Source organism: Pleuronectes platessa, chromosome 11, assembly GCF_947347685.1.
Source record: "Pleuronectes platessa chromosome 11, fPlePla1.1, whole genome shotgun sequence".
Lineage (NCBI taxonomy): Eukaryota > Metazoa > Chordata > Actinopteri > Pleuronectiformes > Pleuronectidae > Pleuronectes > Pleuronectes platessa.
This window is the reverse complement of record NC_070636.1, coordinates 6,773,997-6,794,177: the sequence shown is the minus strand read 5'-3', so window position 1 is coordinate 6,794,177 and position 20,181 is coordinate 6,773,997. Positions and strand designations below refer to the sequence as shown.

General features: G+C 44.1%; 2 protein-coding genes across 4 annotated transcripts; one reads left to right on the top strand and one right to left on the bottom strand.

The window, feature by feature from the left end:
- The first annotated feature begins 1,151 nt into the window (after nucleotides 1-1,151).
- LOC128450765 (growth arrest and DNA damage-inducible protein GADD45 beta) lies at nucleotides 1,152-3,883 on the top strand. Its single transcript, XM_053434421.1, has 4 exons — nucleotides 1,152-1,443; nucleotides 2,142-2,243; nucleotides 2,424-2,631; nucleotides 2,853-3,883. Exons 1-4 carry the CDS (start codon nucleotides 1,406-1,408, stop codon nucleotides 2,955-2,957), a joined length of 453 nt encoding a protein of 150 aa, XP_053290396.1. The 5' UTR covers nucleotides 1,152-1,405; the 3' UTR covers nucleotides 2,958-3,883.
- Nucleotides 3,884-5,593: 1,710 nt separating this feature from the next.
- gng7 (guanine nucleotide binding protein (G protein), gamma 7) lies at nucleotides 5,594-14,990 on the bottom strand. Of its 3 annotated transcripts, none has more exons than XM_053434556.1 (4): nucleotides 14,872-14,990; nucleotides 11,542-11,719; nucleotides 10,369-10,484; nucleotides 5,594-10,092 (listed from the first exon to the last, which is right to left on the bottom strand). In XM_053434556.1, the coding sequence occupies exons 3-4, from the start codon at nucleotides 10,447-10,449 to the stop codon at nucleotides 9,967-9,969; spliced, it is 207 nt and encodes a 68-aa protein (XP_053290531.1). In that variant the 5' UTR covers nucleotides 10,450-10,484; nucleotides 11,542-11,719; nucleotides 14,872-14,990; the 3' UTR covers nucleotides 5,594-9,966. The 3 variants fall into 3 exon arrangements, with proteins under 3 accessions (XP_053290531.1, XP_053290530.1, XP_053290532.1); XM_053434555.1 differs by having other exon boundaries at nucleotides 14,308-14,918; XM_053434557.1 differs by having other exon boundaries at nucleotides 14,625-14,918.
- Nucleotides 14,991-20,181: the final 5,191 nt, after the last annotated feature.

Sequence of the window (20,181 nt, the reverse complement as noted above, 5' to 3'; positions counted from 1 at the left end):
CACAAATACTCTCCACGTTGTAGGCGGATGTGTTTCCAAGTCAACGAGATAAGAGAAGATAAGAAGAGGATGCACCACAAGGTTTTAAAAAAAAAAACTCAAAAGAAGAAAGGCCAGGCTGCAGCTCGTGATAAAATAACCACAAAAACAACTTAATGGGGAGAAGAGTGTAGAGAACAAATCACCCAAGTCCTCAACCTCATCTATCGTGGTGGTAATGGTTCTGTTACGGTTTGATCACACTGGCTCTCACTGCTGATTTATCAGGATAATTCTGTAAACCCACATTCACCGAGAGCATCACAACTCAATGGATGACATCTCATCAATCTGCAGTGACGTCAACTCTAATCATCCCGTGAAGGGAACTCGAGAGGAGGAAGCAGTGACGGCCTGAGAGAATCAATGGATTTCATACAAATTCTAAATATTTAGTTTGACTCCATGTTTAACTGAACCTGTTCTATTTTGAACATCGTGTTTTAAAAAGGTCTCAATCTCCCACTATCAGGAAATCATTCAGGTAGAAGTTGACCTATCTACCTACCTACTTAGATTCCTACCTTTTTACCTTTTTACCTTCTTACCTTCTTACCTTCCTACCTTCCTATCTTCCTACCTTCCTACCTCCCTACCTTCTTAACTTCCTACCTTCCTACCTCCCTGCCTTCTTAACTTCCTACCTTCCTACCTCCCTACCTTCTTAACTTCCTACCTTCCTACCTCCCTACCTTCTTAACTTCCTACCTTCCTACCTTCCTACCTCCCTACCTTCTTAACTTCCTACCTTCCTACCTTCCTACCTTCCTACCTCCCTACCTTCTTAACTTCCTACCTTCCTACCTCCCTACCTTCTTAAATTCCTATCTTCCTACCTTCCTACCTTCTTACCTTCTTACCTTCCCTCAGTCGGCCACCAGATGTCAGTCACAGTCTCATAATGAACGCAGTCCTCCTCAGTTATGGAAAGGCGACGTTATGAAAACGTGAGGATGCACAACCGTTTTTAACGTTATCGCGACAAATTTTTCTTTTTTTAATATCAGATGATGTAAATCGATTCATTTCATAGGTAATCACCAGATTTCACGCGCTGTCATGTGACACAGGAACCACAACCACCGAAGCAGCGTTGCGTAAAGCAAATCCCCGCTGGTATGTAACCGAACAAACAGGAGACACGCTGGATTAAGTTTTATTTATTTATTTATTTATAATTTTTTTACTTTTTCAGTGTTTAGGCTCCGCCCTCTTCTCAGCCCTGGTATAAAGAGAGTTTCGCAACTCCGCCACAACAAACTGCTGCACGCACTCCAGAGCTCTCACACGCGAACACTCAGAGATCCACGGATCCGGACTATCACGCGTTCTACGCAGTGGGATTAATTACTTTGACTTTTGAAGCATGATTCCAGGCGAGAGCTTTGACTCCACCGAGAACAGGTGAGGTTTCCTGACGGGTTTCTGCTCTTACTGTCAGAGTCAGTGATGATGAGTGTGGATAGTGTTTGTATTTAGCACTATGTGTTTCTGCAGGGCACAGATTTGCAACCCGAAACCTCCCTTGACCTTTAAACCATACATGTTTGACAACACATGAGGCACATCAAAGCTTCAACAACTGATGGATGAAGTTATTTAAAAGTTAGAAAAGTCGTTAAAACCCCCTCTGATGTCATTCTGAAGCTCTGTTTGTACACCTCTGTAGATGCATGTTGCACAGTCTGCAGTAAGTATCATGTGTGGACCCACACAACTGATACTGCATGTCTTTACATTTATTTGCAGGCTCAGTCACTCTGAAAAAGAGTATTGTCTTGGTTTTTGCAATACTATACAGTTTAGCACAATTATTATATTAATATGCACATGTTAATATATTGTTTTTCTCCTTTGGGCTTTCGTATGTAGTTGAATCTATGTTGTGTTTTTATCTGGACTCTGAATCATAAATTGACATTATCATCTTTATTTTAGCACATGTCATCAACTTGTAACATGAACTTCATGTGCAGCTGTGAATAAAATGTATGCTTCCATGGATTCATTTTGAAAACAAGTTTCTGCAGCAGCTTTGTGTTCATGATCCTGTGTTTTGACTCTTCTTGTTTGTCTGTTCTTTCCCCCCCCCCCCCCCTCAGGATGCAGTCTGCGGGTCTGGCTCTGGAGGAGCTGCTGGTAACGGCTCAGAAACAAGACTGCCTCACCGTCGGCATCTACGAATCTGCAAAACTTTTCACTGCGTGAGTTTGAATTATTTACTTTGGCTGTACACCTGAAATTGTCAGAACACACAAGGGCACGGGATGTGCTTCTCTTTTATCTTCAGCTATTAACTTTGCCCAACCCAACGGCTCCTGGCACGTGAGCGCAAGTGTCTCCCTGAGCACTCATCATGTTCTCCTTGTCTCTCTCCTCCCCAGGGATCCAGACAGCGTGGTGCTCTGCGTCCTGGCAGCCGACGATGAAGACGACGTGGCGCTGCAGATCCACTTTACCCTGCTGCAGTCGTTTTGCTGCGACAGCGGCATCACCATCCTGCGAGTCTCCGGCTTTCAGCGGCTCCAGCAGCTGATCGGATCGATGGATGCCAACAGAAACCAGGAAGACCTTCACTGCATGCTAGTGACGGTGCGTTGACTCAGCACCACTCGGCTCTTGTGTAACAGAGAGTGGGATTGTGTGTTATTACTAGCAGTGTTCATGACGTTGCTAAATATGTTTGCTTCACACTCCTGATACAATCTGTTGTTGCACAGTCTGGAACATTTCAGCTATTTACCGGTCATTTCCTTGTGATTTAAATTTCTGGTATGACCATGAATTTGACGTTTTGTTTGTTTCCCATGCAGAACCCCCAGGCTGACCACTGCAGGCTACAAGAGGTGGGGACCTACTGCCTGGAGAGCCGACGCCACAACCAGTGGGTTCCCGAACTGGTCCTGCAGGAACGTTGAGGGGTCTGCTGCCCTAAAAACGCGCCAACAAACACGAGCTCTTTCTGGGCTCGGATAGGGATGAACTGACGGATCGGACGTCCGGTCAAGCAGGGATGTCCTGGAGGGGTCTGTGACGGGCCGTCCCGACCGATGACGAGCGGGGATGAAGGACTCCCTCTCAGCCACTGTAGTGACGCAGTCGGGAGTGGAGACTGGTTTCTATGATTGGTTTTGTGCAAAAGATACAAACAGGAAAGACAAAAACACAATCTAAGCTCATTTGTCATACTTCTGTTTGGCTGCTCACAATGTTTATGGGGCGTGCCGGCAATCGAGGTGTAGTAGCCGCAAAAACAAGACTTCCACACCCCGACTAGTTCCAGGGAGATGTGTTGTGTTTCTATGGAACGGACAGGAATGCTGCAGTGGTGAACTATGCCCAACATTCCTGTGTTCTGACATGGGAGAGGTCCTTGCAGGGAAGGTGTGTGTGTGTGTGTGTGTGAGAGAGGGAGAGGGAGAGAATGTGTGGTATGTGTGTGGTATGCATGTACAATGCTGGAGTCTTTCTTTAGAGAAAGACTGGGCGTGCGGAGTGCGTTTCTTGAAAATCAGCTGCTGAACCTGCGGAGGATTCGTCACCATGGAAACTGAAATGAAAACGACTTTGGAAGTTGAACTCACAACGGATGTGTCGGCATCGCACAGGACCGAAGGAAAGAATTGTACCCTCTGGTCAGAGGAGGACACAGATCGAACTGTGTAGTCTGAAATTGTTATAAAATAATACTGCTGTGCCTTCAAGAATAACATAATATGTTGTCAAACCAACATTAAGTGAACACACTGTTGTCATTGATTGTATCAGGTGTTTGAGAAGCTATTTATTATCTGTTTTTGTGCTCTGTTAACTAAGTCAATAAATTATTATTGCTCTATCAAAAGCTTTCTGCTCTTTTTTCATTTAAAGGATAAAAGCATCACACGTGCGTCATGGAAGCAGCCGCGTCACAAGACTACAGTTTACATTTGAGTGTAAGTCATGGAAAAAAAAAAAAGCATGCGCAGTCGGGACAAAGACTTAGTCATCGGTGCAGCACGTGTTGTGTTGTCACGCTTTTCTATTGCAGCAAGCGTGAGTCCGTTGAAGAGAGAAACCAGGGTGGAGACAGAAACTCATTGTGTTGGGATGAAGAGGCAAAACAAGCTGGAGCAGAACCACAGCCCCTACAAGTCAAGGAGTGTGTGTGTGTGTGTGTGGGTGGGTTGTGAAGTGGGGGGTTGCTGGGGAAAAACTCCAGTTACCTGTCGAAACTCAAGATTTGATGGCAGCAATTTGCAGTTAAACTTGTGTACTTATGATTTTGCTAAACCTTCAGATGTAAGTTCCAAATAGCTGCCGGCCAAGGCCTCTACAAACATCTTTGATGTTACTCCACCCCAACTGCATTATCATGTTCAGGTAAGAGGATGTTTTCTGCAACGAGGTACAAATAGTTTGCCCACAGCCCTGTTTTGATCCCCCGTTCCAGCCCCCCCCCCCCCCCCCCCCCCCCCCCCCCACTCTCACATGTCTGCTCGCAGCCCTGACATGCAGAGCAGAGGAGAGAGGGAACACTCAGGCACATGGACCTCCCATTTGTTTACGAGCAGCCGAGCAAGGAAGTGACTTCTGATTGGCTGTAGCGCACCCACCTTAAATCGTATTGGCTCTGACTTGCAGAGGGGACATGGGGGAAGAATGGTTTGAAAGTTGGAAGAGACTGGTGACTGCTGGAGCACAGCTTCAAAGACCACACACACACACACACACACACACACACACACACACACACATGGCCCAAGACAGAGGACTTGAAACAATGGCATTCCTACGAAATGACCCAACAGGGGAGGATTTACCTTGTGTTCTTTGTTTACTGTGTCCAATGTACTGCACATGTATTCATGTGCACATGTGCACATGTATGCACATGTGTTCTTGCACGTTTCTGTCTTTCAATTGGTCTGAGAAAGCCGTACCCTGTGACTTAGTCAGTTCAAGAAAAGAAAACAGAAACTCAATAAACTGCAGCTAATAATTAAAAATTCGAAAACTTCTGCCGGGATTCATGTGGCTCTGACATGTTGCACTTAAGCAAAGCAGCTCACATGTTGATGGAAGATAACATGTGCAATGTTCTCCTTAGTTGGTTTGCCCACTGTGGTATTTGCATTGGAAGTAAAACTGAAGTAGTGAAGTAAAACTGAGGCAGAATATCTTGGATATGGGTGCTGCTATCTTGTGGGTTTGATGTCATTGTCCACGCAGTATTAAAAACGAACACTTGAACATACATCAGTGTTCTAAGAAACCTGTGCTTTGATTATTTAATTTTTTCCAAGTCCCATCCACTACCACTGAAAAGGAGGAGTGATGACCTATACTGCAGCCAGACATGAGGTGGCGATCCAGATGTTTTGGCTTCACTTTTGGGGATCTGTCATGTCGTCCATCTTTAAACACAGTCTTTGGATTTTCAATCTGGGGAGCATGAATGTTTGTGAAGAAATTTCATCCATCCAGGAATCGATGAGACAGCTTCTGAGATGTTTCAGTCTGGACCAACCAGCCGACAGATTGACATCAGCGTCAAATAAAACATCAACAAGGGTACAAGTTATTATATCATCTTTTTATTAATGTTATCTACTTCTCAATATCATCTTTTTTAACAGCAATATCCACAAAATATTAACAGTGTGCAAGAAAACATGAGTTATGGCACATCAGAGAACAGTTACAAAAAATAGATATATTTTCTTCATAATCAATCAAGGCAAAAAAGTTACATATACTGTATGCATACACAGGAGATCAGAACACAAAACATGAGTCTCGGGAAAAGGGCTCAGAGCCGCTTCACTGATGTTTGATATGAAAGTCCACCGGCGAGGAGCCGCAGCCCTCCCCACCCGACCGGACATGAGTTTCACCGGGCTAGCTGTGGATTTCCATCTGGAGCCACGTGATGTACTTTAAGACTGTTCATTCTGTGGATCTGATAACCCCAACACCAGCATTAACACAATATACGCCACTATAAGGCAAACTAACAACCAACCAATCAGACAAACTGCCAGCCGAACCAGTGATGGGGGACGGCTGTCTCTGATTGTAAGCCCAACCAGCTATGGAATGACTGAAATGTACAACGATGACAAAAATAATCTCTGTATCTGTCAGACACCATCAGGACAACACCCAGTGTATGTGTGTATGTTGATATCTATCTATAGTTATGAGGGCCAATTTTGGGTCAATACCATCATTAGGAGGACTTTTGAAGACATTTTGTCCAAAGGGTTTAGACTTGTTTTTAGGGTTGGGGTTAGAATTAGTTTAGGGTTAGGCGTTAGACAAGTTGGTATTTCGAGAAACACGCTGGTTTGCTTGCTTGGCAAAAGAAGGCATTGAGACACAGTCACGCTTGTTTGATAAATATAAAGCTAGAGTCAGCAGACAGCTAACTTAGCTTAGCATAAAGACTGGACACTTGGAGCAATAGCTAGCCTCCCTCTAGATGCTGTCCACTAGCATATTTGGCTGCTGATTGTAACATCATAAACAGCAAACAGAAAAATATGGATCTCCTAATTTACGTCTCAGCAAGAAATCAAATGAGTTGATTTCCTAAAACGTGAAACTACAACTTGAGGTCACTTAAAAAATGATAAAATAACCTGCAGCTGATATAACACAGCTGAGACAGACTCTGGGATAACTAATCTGAAAAGAGAAGTCTTCAAATCATTGAATTTCACAGCTTTGTGACTATTATCAGTGGTCATCTCATCAAAAATAGCCTCCTAACCCTTAACTGAATAATTGGGGTTATGCTTCCCTAAAATGTGAACACTGGCCTGGAGGGGGAGGCCATACGTGCTGCTTGTCACATGACCTCGTCTCCGGTCAGAGTCACCATGACCTGGAATGGCAGGACCGAGATACAGCGTCACTCCAGTGGCCCCTTGTGTTCGTAAACACTGTCTCTCTCCTACACACACACACACACAGCTCTATTTTCTCCTCTCTGCCGACTGCTCTGCCACAGCATCGTTTTCAGCTACCAAAGCTAACATCTGACAAATTCCCCGCCCACACACATATACATCCAAACACCCCCTCGATATCTGCCCTCACTGTGGCCTTTCTCCAGCTCCTACTATCTCTGCTCTTTATCAGGACCAGACGCAGAGGAAAGATGAAGCAGGGCTTTTTTTATCAGGCAAACCAATTTGTGTTTTAACATCGTATCATCAGGATAATGAAATGTTTGATATTTAGGGGCAATAACACCTTAGATGCAACACAATATTACTTATTAAGGAGTATACTTTTTAACAGTTTGCCCAATAGCCTTAAGCTCTCACACACCTGCTCATCGATGAGCAGGTGTGGAGCCATTCACACACCAACTGCTCAGCTCTCACCACCTCCAACTCCAATCTCCCAGACCTCAGCCTAACAGGTGGGCCGTATTGACCTAGTCATTAGCGAACAGAGCAGTGGGCTCAACCCCCCCGTGACAGTCCGTCAGCGGTGTTAAGTCCCGTACAAGGGACCCCACCCTGCTCTGTCACTGTACGCAGCTCCTCACAAAAGCCTTGAGCTAAATGCTAAAGTGTAAATATGACGGCACAAAGCTTTCCTCTTTCAGCGATTAACCGTCAAAACCAGCCCTCAGCGCTCAGTCCTCACGGCTCCTCCAACTTTTGACCTCTGACATTCATCCCTTGAGTCGAAAAAGCAAATGTGGGAGCATGTAGGTGTGTGTGTTGTGTGTGTTGTGTGTGTTGTCCTCGTCGTCTGTCGCCCACCAAAATCAACACTGGAGAAGAATAAAACCCGTGGGCTGCTCTGGTATCAGAGGACGGATCAGGAGGTTGGTTTTTGCATCTCGAAAGAATCGATTCATCCTCTTACAGAAAAAAATCCTAAACCAAACACGACTCGCATTTCTGTTTTAAATTATTCATCCTCATTGTGTTGGTTGTATTTGCATGTCATTTTGGAAACACAACCTCCGCCATCACAAACCTCTAAAGCCCGATTAACAGAAAAGTGAACATAAATAAAAGATGACAGAGATGATAACAGAACAGAATAAGTAGAACTAAAAAATCCAAACATCCACAGAGTTTAGATTTTGTATCTTACAAACACTGTACATGGTAATACTCAACTGACCAGGTTGCATGGACTCCACAGAGAGAAGAGATCTCCCAAAAAAAACAAAAAACAAACAGCTACTCTTCAACTTATCACTTCTGCACATGTTCTGAAAGAAAGTTTATACACTTAGTTTGTTTCTCTTAAGTTCATTGTTCCCCCCCACGTCATCTTTAAGCTTTTACAATCAAGTTGGGTTTTTCAGAAAGGAGGAGAATCGTGGAGGAGCGGAGGGAAGAGGAAACCGAGTGTTAGCTCAGGTTAGAGTGAGCTGTTACACTGGAGGAGATCGGAAACTTTGAATAAAGCCGAGCATTTTATCTGATTTAGAGGCAGAATTATTTTTGCACTAAAACAAGATTCCCTTCTCGACTGTAGAGGCAAATAAAACAAACTCCTCCAGCTTTGCACAATCCAATGATTTCTTTTCATTTCGACCTTTCGAAACTACGAGTAAAAAGAACATGATCGGAGAAGGTAAGAAACAGAAAAAGCTTCATATTTTTTTACTTTTGGGGACAGCTTTATTTCTAGTTTTTTAAGTCTGGTGTTTCTCCCCCAGCCGTCTCTCGGTTGGAGTCGAACTGCGACCTCACCCTCTCTCGGGTTAAAGCACAGGGAGGCTTGATGTACAACAGAAACCTTGAAGCTGGTATCTGGTTAGGTTTTTACCCTCGGCTTTCGATCAGACCTTCTCCCGTTTCATTAACACTAGCTGGGAACAAAGAAACCTGATCAACCAGGGGCAACAAAAAGCAAAACATTAAAAAAACAAAAAGTACAGTATCGTCTGTTAAGTTACGCTTCAACGGAAAATATCAAAATGTACATTGAGTTCACAAACAAGTATCTTTTGATAAGAAAAATGCAGTAAACTTCCGGGGTTAATAGCTTCTGAGTTACGTGTCGAGCTGTGCTCACTTCATAGGTGCAGATCTGAGGTCAGGTTAGACGTTGATTTCAGCCATCATAATGTACTGCGGCGGAATCAGTGACAGCAGATCGGCATCTATAGAGAGGACTCTCCGCACAGGTTGGCACAGCTGGGAGGTTTGGCCAAAGGCTGAAGACGGCCGCAGTGAGGCCACAGGCAGAGAAGGTCTGGTGATGCCGGTTTGAGTGGGAACATGCTATAGTCCGATAAAGGAAAAGGCTTTGGCCACTTGCTCCAAAAAGGACCTGCTAGGATTTTGCACCGGGACAAAGCTCTCGGACCCTTTTGACTATCACATAAAAATAACTTTTAAGCCTTTTAGCGGCTCACCGGGGCGTGTTTGGCTCGGTTGGAAGAAGCACCTACCGCACCGTGTCTGTAGCCCACATGCATCCTCCCACTCCCGGCCTATGGCTCAGCTATCAGCACTTCACCCAAACCCCTCGCACACAAACCAAAACAAAGAAAAATCCCACTTTTCTTTTAGTTAATAATGTCCAAATCCCTTTTCAAGTTAAGATGACACTTGTAGTTAGTTTACCAGCATATGTGAATATTACCAAAGCACCTTGGATCATACTCAGTGATATACTGACGTCGGCCACTGGGTGCACATGATACCTGCCCCTGAGCTGTGGCTCTGGGGTATGGCGCTTTTCCAGAGTGGCTCTTTTGGGAGTGTGTGTGTGTGTGTGTGGGTGCATGTGTGGTTTCTAGATATAGCCCCCTAAGATAAGGTGCTTGAAGTTGTGTGTTTGCATGTGTGAGTCTGGGGGTCAATTTATGGTACTGAGTGTATGTTTGTTTGTGTGTGTCTATGTGCGTGTTTCTGTGTGAGTGTGTGAGTGTGTGGGTGTGTGGGCAGGAGGAGTAGAACGCAGCTATAGGATGATGCAGGGTTTCTTGTCCTTGAACGGGTTTTCGGAGGTGGGAACCCCGACCAGCAGAGCGTCGCTACGAGCGTGCTGCTCACAGTAACTCATTAGGTCTGCTGCTGCTTTAGACACCTGACGGGAGAGGGGGGAGGTGAGAGGAGATGTAGATAAGGATAGGACAAGTATAGGGAAAAGAAAGGAGGAGCATTAGGAGCAGGACCAACAAGGAAGAGAAAGGGGGATGATAAAGGAGGTAAAGACAGTATATGGTCAGATATTGATGGATGAATACGCAAAAAACATACACACATACACACACAGACACACACGCACACACACACACACACACACACACACACACACACACACACACACACACACACACGTGGCAGTAAACTGTCGTCCTACCTTGATGCGTTCGATCCCTGCCTCAATCCTCAGCTGTTCCACCAGTTTCCTGGCCTGGGCGATATTGTTACTGGTAGACATGCTGATCCATCAGAGTAGACCAGCACTGGAGGAAACTGAAAGAGAGCAAGAGGGAGATATTAAAATATGTTCACTATGCATGATAGGGATAAAAGATTGTCATCAAATATGCTGGCACGCCTTTGGTAGAAATGCAGGGAGAGGAAATGTTAGGAAAATAAAGTATTCTATCTGCAACCAGGCCCTTTGATTATCTGCATTGACAGTATGTTTAGATTTGCCTTAAAACAGGGTCTCTCATTGTCCTCTAAATTATGATTATGAATAAACACACTCTGTTTAAACTAATGTATCAAATACAACATTCAATCCTCATGTGTCGGCTGGAGAAAGCCTGAGAATCTCAAATAGGAGTCAAGAAACAGTCTTTTAATTAGAGTTACTATATCAGCAGAGAAAACCAGAGGGCTATTTTATGTGCATGATATCTTTTTTAATTAACCACTATTTTTATATTTTTGCAACAATTAGTGCTAAAACATGCAAACCTTTAGTCACTTTTAAATTTAATAAGACTTCTGGAAATCATCTTACTGAAAACAAAAAAAAATATTTTTGACACATCACTATTAATCTTATGCAAATTTAAATCTTAATATTGATAGAATGGTATTGAGTAAGACAATAATTAAACTGTGATTAATCTGCATTGGTGTTGCACTGATTTAAGGTGAATTAGCATGTGAGTTATTGTATCTGCATTCAGAGGACAGTGTGGCCTCAGCTGTAGATTTATAGCACCACCCTGAGGTGAAAACATGGTGGTGCAAGACACTAATAATCAAGAAAATATAGAAATATGGCAGTTTCCTGATGAAAATACAGTTTGTGGAGATACTGTGCGCAGGATAACTAAGAATGGGCGTCGCTTGTCAATATTTGTTGGATCAATATTCAGAATTTATTCAGAATATTACGTTTCTAGCCTGTGTCACACACAAGTGTGACTTTTGGGTAAAACCCTTCAAATTAACCCTCGTTCAATGTTTCCAAGATATGTTAATTCACAAGAAGACTTATTTCAGTGGAGCTCCAGTGAACTCACAGATGTTCGTCCGACCGAGTGCTGTGGGAACAGAGTGAGTGTGCTACCTGGGTGATGGTGCACAGACAGGACTCTCTCTCTGGACACTGATGTGACTGGATGGAGAGGAGGTCTATGTCAGCTGAGTGGGGGGGTGGGGTGGGGTGAGGGGGGGACAGCCTTATAACAGTTGCTGAGTCCAAACGACGGAGCCGGGCGCAGGGCTGAGCTCACATCGGCTTGACTCTGGAAGGAGAAGGAGAACAGGGGACATGAGCAGGCGACTGTGGAACTAAGATAAAGCAAATTCATATTTATTAACACACTTAAAATAGTTTCCATGAGCATGTGTGCGTATAACCGGGGATCTACACATTTCCAATCTGTATGGGTAGAATTTTTGTTTTAGTTAGGAGTGGTAGAGGTTTGCCTGGAGACATATAAATTTGAATTTGAACATGAAATTCTTTCTTTCTAATTTCAAAAGATGAAAAAAAGAGGCTTCAATGTGAAAGATTTCAAACTGTCTACCAATTACTAACTACTATAAATAAAGAGATAGTTTTTACCATTGAACCAAATATCTGCTTGGAGCGAGAGAAAATGCTTTACTGGACCAATTCTGACGAAGTGGAAAATGCTCATTAACTTCAGAAGTTCAAACTCAAGTTCAAATTCTAAAATAGTTGTGCTTGTATGCTCAAGCAAAAAAAAACTTTAAAGGTCAAGTTAGAAAAACGAAAAACAAAACTATATATAACGATCCTGGGCTTTATCACCCAGATCAGAAGATCCATCATCTCAACTGTTTCCATGCCCCCCCCCCCCCCCCCCTTCACTGAGCAGATAGTGGGACATCTCTGTATTATTGACACAAATCAAGACCCTTTCAAAAGTGATCTTTCACCTTTAGCAGGTAAAACCCTGTAAAGGTTGTATTTGTGGTCTGCTACACGTCTCTCCTCGCAGCGTGGAAGTTTCCCCACCACCACTACATACCATCAAAAAACACCTCGCTCTTCATGCACGTCACTACCAGTGTTACCACTGAGTCTCTCACTCTGTCTCTCTGTCTGTCGCCCTCTCTCCCAAGGAGAGAGAGACCTGCTTTAATTACTCCGACTGTGGAGTAGCTCGGAGATTCATGCCTGTAATTAGGGCCTGTGTGTGTGTCTATGTGTGTGTGTGTGTGTGTGTGAGAGGGTTGAATAGACTTTAGCACCAGGTGAAATGCTCTCTTTCTCGCCGTCCCTACACACTCATCCATTATTATTATACTGGTGAGAAAAAACCAGTGTCTGCTGCTGTGCCCCCAGTCTAACCCTGATACTAATCATAATCCCAACCTTAATCCTGAGCCCAAATCCTAATCCCAGTGAGACACATTATGGCACATGGCTCTCCCTACATTAGCCACTTAAATCTTAAAAGGTTTAGGTATTATTATTATTATTATTACTATTAATGCAGATTCTGGCCCTAGGATTACTTTATATCAGATTATAATAATTTATGATGGGGTATCAAGCGGCTCTACTGGAAATTTACTAGAATTTGAACCTGACCACTGAACCCTATCACAAAAGCACTGAGCAGGACTGAGGTAATAACAAATAGTGAATAAATAGGACAGGTTTAAATCCTCTGAGGTCATGTTTACCTTGTGGGACAGGCCTTTGTCCCCTAATGGGAGGTAAGTGACCATGTTGTGAATGTGCCAATAGATTTCTGCAGCTAAATATGTTTATCTCACACACAAACACACACAGCCATGCGCACACACACACACACTTTTTCCATCACACCATATTGCATGCTGGTCCTTATCTGTCAGGATTTGAGCCGTGTCCCTGAATCACCCCGTATGCCACATCAGTGATGCACATACTGTAGATAGACACTAAACAGGAAATGCTTAACTTCAGGACACAAACACATCTCACACTACAACCTCTACATTCATCACAAAGCGGAATACAACAAAAAAAATAAAGATTTGGACACAAGGACACACAGGACTGGCGCTTTTGAGGCGAACAGATAAAAGTGACACCAGTCCCTCACACCAAGATGATGTTTAAACAAGCTGACTCTTCTCCTCACACCCTTCTACTTCTCCTCCGTTTACAACCTGTTGTAACTTTCACGTGTGATTCTTCGCTTGGTTTTCTGAAAGTGAACGTTCAAAGTGCAAAAGAGGGTTCTGCCTTTTCCACATTTTCCAAAGAGACAAACGTGGAAACACCTCTAAGAAATGGAGACAACACAGAGAGATATTATTAGCTTGGGTTGCCTCAGCCTGTTGATTGGATCTAACTTTGTTTGCTGGGAGAATGGAGCTTGACCAATACAAAAACCAGCACATATAGTAACAGCCTTTGTTTCCTTCACACCCCCAAATTGAAAACATTCATATATATATATATATATATATAAAGAAAGAGGGAGATAGGTGGAGAGAGAACAGGGGCAGGGACCCAGGCACTGACATGGACATTTGTCTTGGCCTGGACCAAACACATCACCCGAGCTGGACAGGCCCCAGCCACGCAGCCGTGCCAGCCCAGCACGGCCGCTCTCAGGACGCGCAGACATGCATCAACCCTTATCGATCCGGGCAGCAGCTCCGGAGCGCGGCTGGGGCCTGCAGCACGGAGCCACATCCTCCACCACAGGCCCCTGCTCGCTGCTCCGCCGTGTGAACACACAATGCGGGCATTTTGATGGATAGAACAGCATGTCCTCTCTCTCCCATGGCTATCCTCACACACACGCACACACACACGCACGCATACACAAGCGCACACACAGACGCGCAGACCTTGTGCACATACTGTATCAGAAAGCCTGAGACGTTCTCCAGTGAGCACCAGCGTTTCAGCCCTTTTACAGAAAAAAGGCCCTGGTTGTTGTTGGCCGTGCATGGCAGCAGGGTGGTGACATGTTGGGAGGGAGGCAGCCCAGTACGCAAACCTCTCCAGCTACAAAGGGGGCACAAGACGGGAGCGCGTGCCTTTCTGCTCCGCTATTACGCAAATTGACACCACGGCCTCTACTTCAACGCACGAGATCCAGAGGTTGTTGTCTTTTTGGGAGGGGGGGTCACAGTGGTTCGTGCGTTCTGGCGAGCTGAAGGAAATCTTCCACTGACCCTGTCCGCGGTCCTCCCCACCCTCTCTGCCGGCAAAGGGCTGGGGAAATCCGGATTCGTGACACTGATGAAGCCCCTCTCTCCCTCTCTCTCTCTCTTCTCTCTTCTCTCTTCCCCCTCTCGCTGCTGCTGCAGCCGCCCTCGGTGTCGGGAGAACCGAGGGAGATGTGTTTATACAGACGCGTAAGGATTATTATTATACACGGGGGGAGGAAAAAACAAAATACCCGAATATCTCCAAACTCACCTCCGATTGCGCTGTATTGGCGATTTAAAGGGACAGATCCGCTGCTTCCTCGCCCGCTCCGCTCGCTCGCTCCCCGTCCTCACCGAGCCAAACGCCTCCCCCTCCGATACCAGTGTCTGTCCACTCCTCTGCCCCCCTTCTCTGCCTCCCTCTCTCCCTCTCTCCCTCTCTCCCTCCCTTCATCCATCCGAGCCGGTGACAGCCGCTGTAACCCGGGGGCTCCCAGACCAACATCTCATAGATCAGCCCAGACTAATCATTAGGATTTTGAATATGCACATGTGCCAAATATATCCTCATGGAGGCAGAAAACATTGCAGGCGATGAAGTGGATCATGTGTTTTTCTTGAGGACCCCTGGTGCCTTGTTGGGAGTTTATAAAGACTCAGCCTGCAAGTTTTCAGATTATATATACATGTATACATTTTTAGCCTTTAAATTAAATCGTATTTATTTTATTGTAAACTGCAGCTGTTGGTTAAGGAGAACACAAAACAGGCTACTCTTGAATTTACCATAACATTTTTTCCATTAACAGTCATTTAATTGAAAAAAACTGCATTTAACCTTTAAATGTCTCACATAGAGGCTACACATATCTGTTATTTTATCTGTTATCGAAGACCATGTGATCAATGTATATATATATATAATAAAACATATATATATGTCAAAAAACGTATTCTCCAGCTTTAAACTCACTTCATACCTCGTTATAATACTCTTTTTGTGCTTGACTTAAGCAAGTTCTTCAGATTGTAAATATTGATTGTTCAAATTGCATAATCCTTATTCTAGTGTTTATAATACTTTTATATTGTTTTTACAGTTTTATATGTATGCTTGCACAAACACACCACAGCAAATTCAATGTATGTGTACTCGCCAATAAACTCTGATTCTGGAAATGAAAAATAAATCCTTGTTGACTTTACTTTGCTCTGAATCTTATTTAAATAAAGGCTTTGTGCTCAAATGAAATGGCCTGACCTTGTTTGACAGAAAGAAGTCCGCTCCACACCACAGCTGTGACCTTTGCTCCCTGTTCGTCCAACCTGCAACATGGATTTCATTTCCTCCAACACGCACATCTGGAGATCTGTGCACCAGATGACTTCCTTCCGACGCGAGTTCACTGCGCTATGCTGCCACACGGTGGCGCCATCGGCCTGTAACCGTGTCCCCCTCTTCTCCGGGGAGGTGTGGGCCGCTCCTTCTATTCCTGGCAGGCCCAGTGCAAACACGCATCCTCCGTCTCCAGCGAGCTGCACCGTCCACTCCTCCTCCACACGACGCCGGATGTGCTACATCTGCTGCAGGATCGCTGGCTGCGTCTGTATGAAGAGGACAAAGGTCTAATGTGTAGGAAACAGTCTTATTCTTACCGTAAATCTGGGTTGTGAGGCTGTAGATCCTGGCGATGCTGATCGAGATGGAGAGCGGTGGATGGAGTCAATGGCGGATGGAGGATTTTTCCAAATCAGGGGCCACAATTTACGGGGGGGGGGGGCAATTATGTGTCCATCCTCCATGCACAATTCAGTAAGGTTCCTGTGTTCTTGTTGTTTTAAAAACTACCGCAGGACAGGGGCACCTTAGGGGCCAATTAGATCTCAGTTGGGACTAGTGCCCCCCTTGGCCCCCACCCGGGATCCGCCCCTACATGAAGTGCATCATGTTTTGGATGGATGTTCGGAACTGTATTTTAATATTATAAGGACAATTAGACAAACAGATGATTCTCTCAGAGCCTCATCAATATAAGAAAGTATTACGATATGTATTATACATCATATACATTTAATATTGTAGCTAATAAAAGAACGCATTTACGATTAATTCTGCACTTGACAAATTCTTATCGATAGTTTAATGTATATAGATATAGTTTTTGACTTTTTCATACCTCTATCTTTTCGTCTGGATTCATTGTCTTTATTTCTAGTGTATATATACTGGTATTGGGAGTTATGTGCACAGAGGGGAAACTTGAACTGACTTTCCTTTTTAGTCAGGCAATACCGCATTAAACGGACATTTTCCAGTAGACAACTGAACAACTGCAGTTGCGTTACACTTCATGCACAGACTGCGAAACATACAGAGTTGAAAATATGCTGCGTTCATGCAAACCCTCTTCTGCGGCCCGGGTCTTCGTTGTGGCTCTATGGAAACCGTCTCAAGCTGCTTAATATAACCACAGGAGGGCTATATTTATATCTCACACAGTACCGCATTGGCCTCGTTTCCACTGATGTGTGAAATTATGCTGATGCCAATATATTTCTCTCCTCACCTTTTAGCTCTCTCTTCCTCCGTCTCCCTCCACTGTTCTCCCCCCTTCATCTGTCTCGCTTCCTTCCTCCATGTCTCCCTCTTCCCCTCTCTTTCCCTTCTTTCTGTGTGTGTGTGTGTGTGTGTGTGTGTGTGTGTGTGTGTGTGTGTGTGTGTGTTTGTGTGTGTGTGTGTGTGTGTGTGTGTTGAGGAGGATGTAGGTTACAGTCGATTACAGCAGGGTTCTTCATTTTCTAAGAAATAAGTGATGGAAACCCATGAGTCACGACTTAAATATGCTACGCAGGTTGAAGGAGGAGGTGGTGGTGCTCCAATCCACATGTTATTTTGAGGCTGGAATAAAGCAGGCAACCAAGGCCCCCCCCACACACACACCAGCCCCCAGGGGCCCCAAAAGCGTTTTGCTAGTCTTTGTAATTTCTTATATTTACTTAGTGTCTTTTTTTTCTATTGTACAGCAATCTCTCACCTCTCTTTATTATTTTACTCTTTGTAATTCTCATCACGGAAAACAAAGAAAATAGTAAAATACTTCAATCTGAGAAGCTGGAGGTCAGTGGTGCTTATCTCTGACCTAAAACACAGACTGTCCAAGATGTCTCGAAGCCTGTGTGTGTGTGTGTGTGTGTGTGTGTGTGTGTGTGTGTGTGTGTGTGTGTGTGTGTGTGTGTGTGTGTGTGTGTGTACAAGGGTTCTCTCATTAAGATCCTGAGGAGGGGTTACCACACTGGCCCTGGAGGGTGAGACTTCTCCTATGTCTGCTTTGTTTTACACAGCAGCAGCAGCAGCAGCAGCAGCAGCAGCAGCAGCAGAGGCCTGGGAGACCTGTGCCTGTCGTAACACATCTCAGTCGCCACCAGGGTCACACCGCGCTCTGATGCGTCAACCGTTGTCAACGTCACGCGGTCTCCATAGCAACCGCGCCGGGCCCAGCATCCCTGAGCAGATGTGCGAGGGTTAACAGGGAGAGGTGGGAGTGCTGGGAGGGAGGGGAGGGAGGGGAGGGAGGAGCAGGCGGTGAACTCAGCATCTCTGCACTCACTTTGTCTCAGAGTGTTTCATGAGAATCCAGCGAGGACACGTCAGAGGTCTGAGGCCGAGCTGCTGCCGCCAGGAGATAAACATCAACTTCAGGCAAGGCTCACAAGCTCACAGGGAAAATACTGACGTGTTATAAAGCAGCTGTGATGTTTAACATGTTTAGCTTTAGCATGAGGCGCTGGAATGTAACTGAGTACATTTACTCAGGTACTATTCCTAGGCCAGGAGTGTTTTTATTTTGTAATACTTCTTCTCCACTTTGACGAGGAAAGTGCTTTTTACTCCACTACGTTATTTGATAACTTAAGTTTCTAGATACTTTGCAGCTTCAGGTGAATAATAAGAATATAATTGATAAAGAAATGATCTTATTGAAACTACCAACCTTCAGTCAACAATAAGCGACAAATCAAAAAGACGAGAAACAATGCAGTTCACATTTTTATTAGGAAAATCATTTTGCAGATTGAATATTATTATTACCATGTATATATATATAATTATGATCGTATATATAATTATATATATATATAATTATTTTTCAGTTATTCAGAGGATGCATCAGCACAGTATATCTTAATAGGAAGACTATTGCTAGAATAAATATCTATACATCATAATTAGTTAAATAAATAAAAAGTTCCAACAGAAGTATTTTTCTTTTTCCATAATTTACAAAAAACAACAAGTGCTAAAAAGAAATAAACCATTTGCAAAACTGAAGCCGTAAATGCTGCTGAGGAATTTATTTAAAAAAATACAAAGATGATTCACAGTTTGTGTCCTTGTTCTCATGCTGGCTGAAACACCAATAAGGGACCATGCAGGGATGAAGAGCCAGAGCGACAGGATAGTACCAAACTACATTACCTACAACCCCCCCACACTTTATGCCCCTTCCCCACACCCCGTCCGCAGAAACGTTTATGTGAGGCTCTGAACCAATCAGACGAGAAGTAAAGGGGTGAGCAGGAGAGGTCAACGGGGTCAGTGGGTGCATTTTTTATTTTTTTTCAGTTCAAGTCCTCCAGAGCTGATTATCCTCCGGATCCTCTGACAGGACGGTGACCCGCCCTCGTTGGTAAAAATGAGACTGATGGACAAATAAAACTTTCTATCGTGTATTCGGGTCCAACCCTTTTCCCCTTTGTTTCAGCGCCACATGGTCGTGTTTCCCACCCTGCAATGGAAGAACACACGTGAACCAAGCTTCCTCTGCAGTATGAGCCTGTCCCCCTGTGACCTCTGAGGTGAACTTTGCCTGGTACCGATCCAGCTTCAGTTTCATTTAATGCCACTTTATCCTGCTTCTTTTCTCAATAACATGCCATTTTTTATTTCTTTCCAGCAAGTCTGAGCGTCAAATGTCCTCCTTCCAAAGTCTGTGTTTCCCATACAAGACCATCCTGGTGCAAATTTTGGTTCAAAACCGAGATGATCCTGTTATGTAATTGGCTGCTGCTTTGGCCTGATTTAGCAGTCAGCCAATAACATCACTCAATTAGAATTTCGGACTGACGGACAAAGACTGTGATGAAAAGTGGTGTTATAAAATAAAACCACTGAGGAAAATATAACACTTAAATAATGACAATAATAGACGTCCGAAATAAAACCTGCTGGAATTCAATAAAAATGACAAAAAACTCTGTTGTTATTAGGAAAGAAAGGAGGATGAATCTGGAACATTTACTGGATTATTTCAGAATTAGTCGATTGTTGATATTTATTTGTGATCATCCTATTCATTCATCGGATATTGGGCACTTTGGGTCTCTGCAAAAGGTCAGTTTATTCGTTTTTACCTTGCAGAGAAAATTATAGCACACTTTGGAAACAGCCCAAAGTTTTACCTTCATGGCAGCTGACTTAAAGAAGCTCTCTTCTGGAGCCGAGTGCAAGCTTCCAAATGGACACTTTCCCTATAAGAAAGAAATGCAGGCACCTTCCTCCCACAGCTTCCTTCTTCCTCCT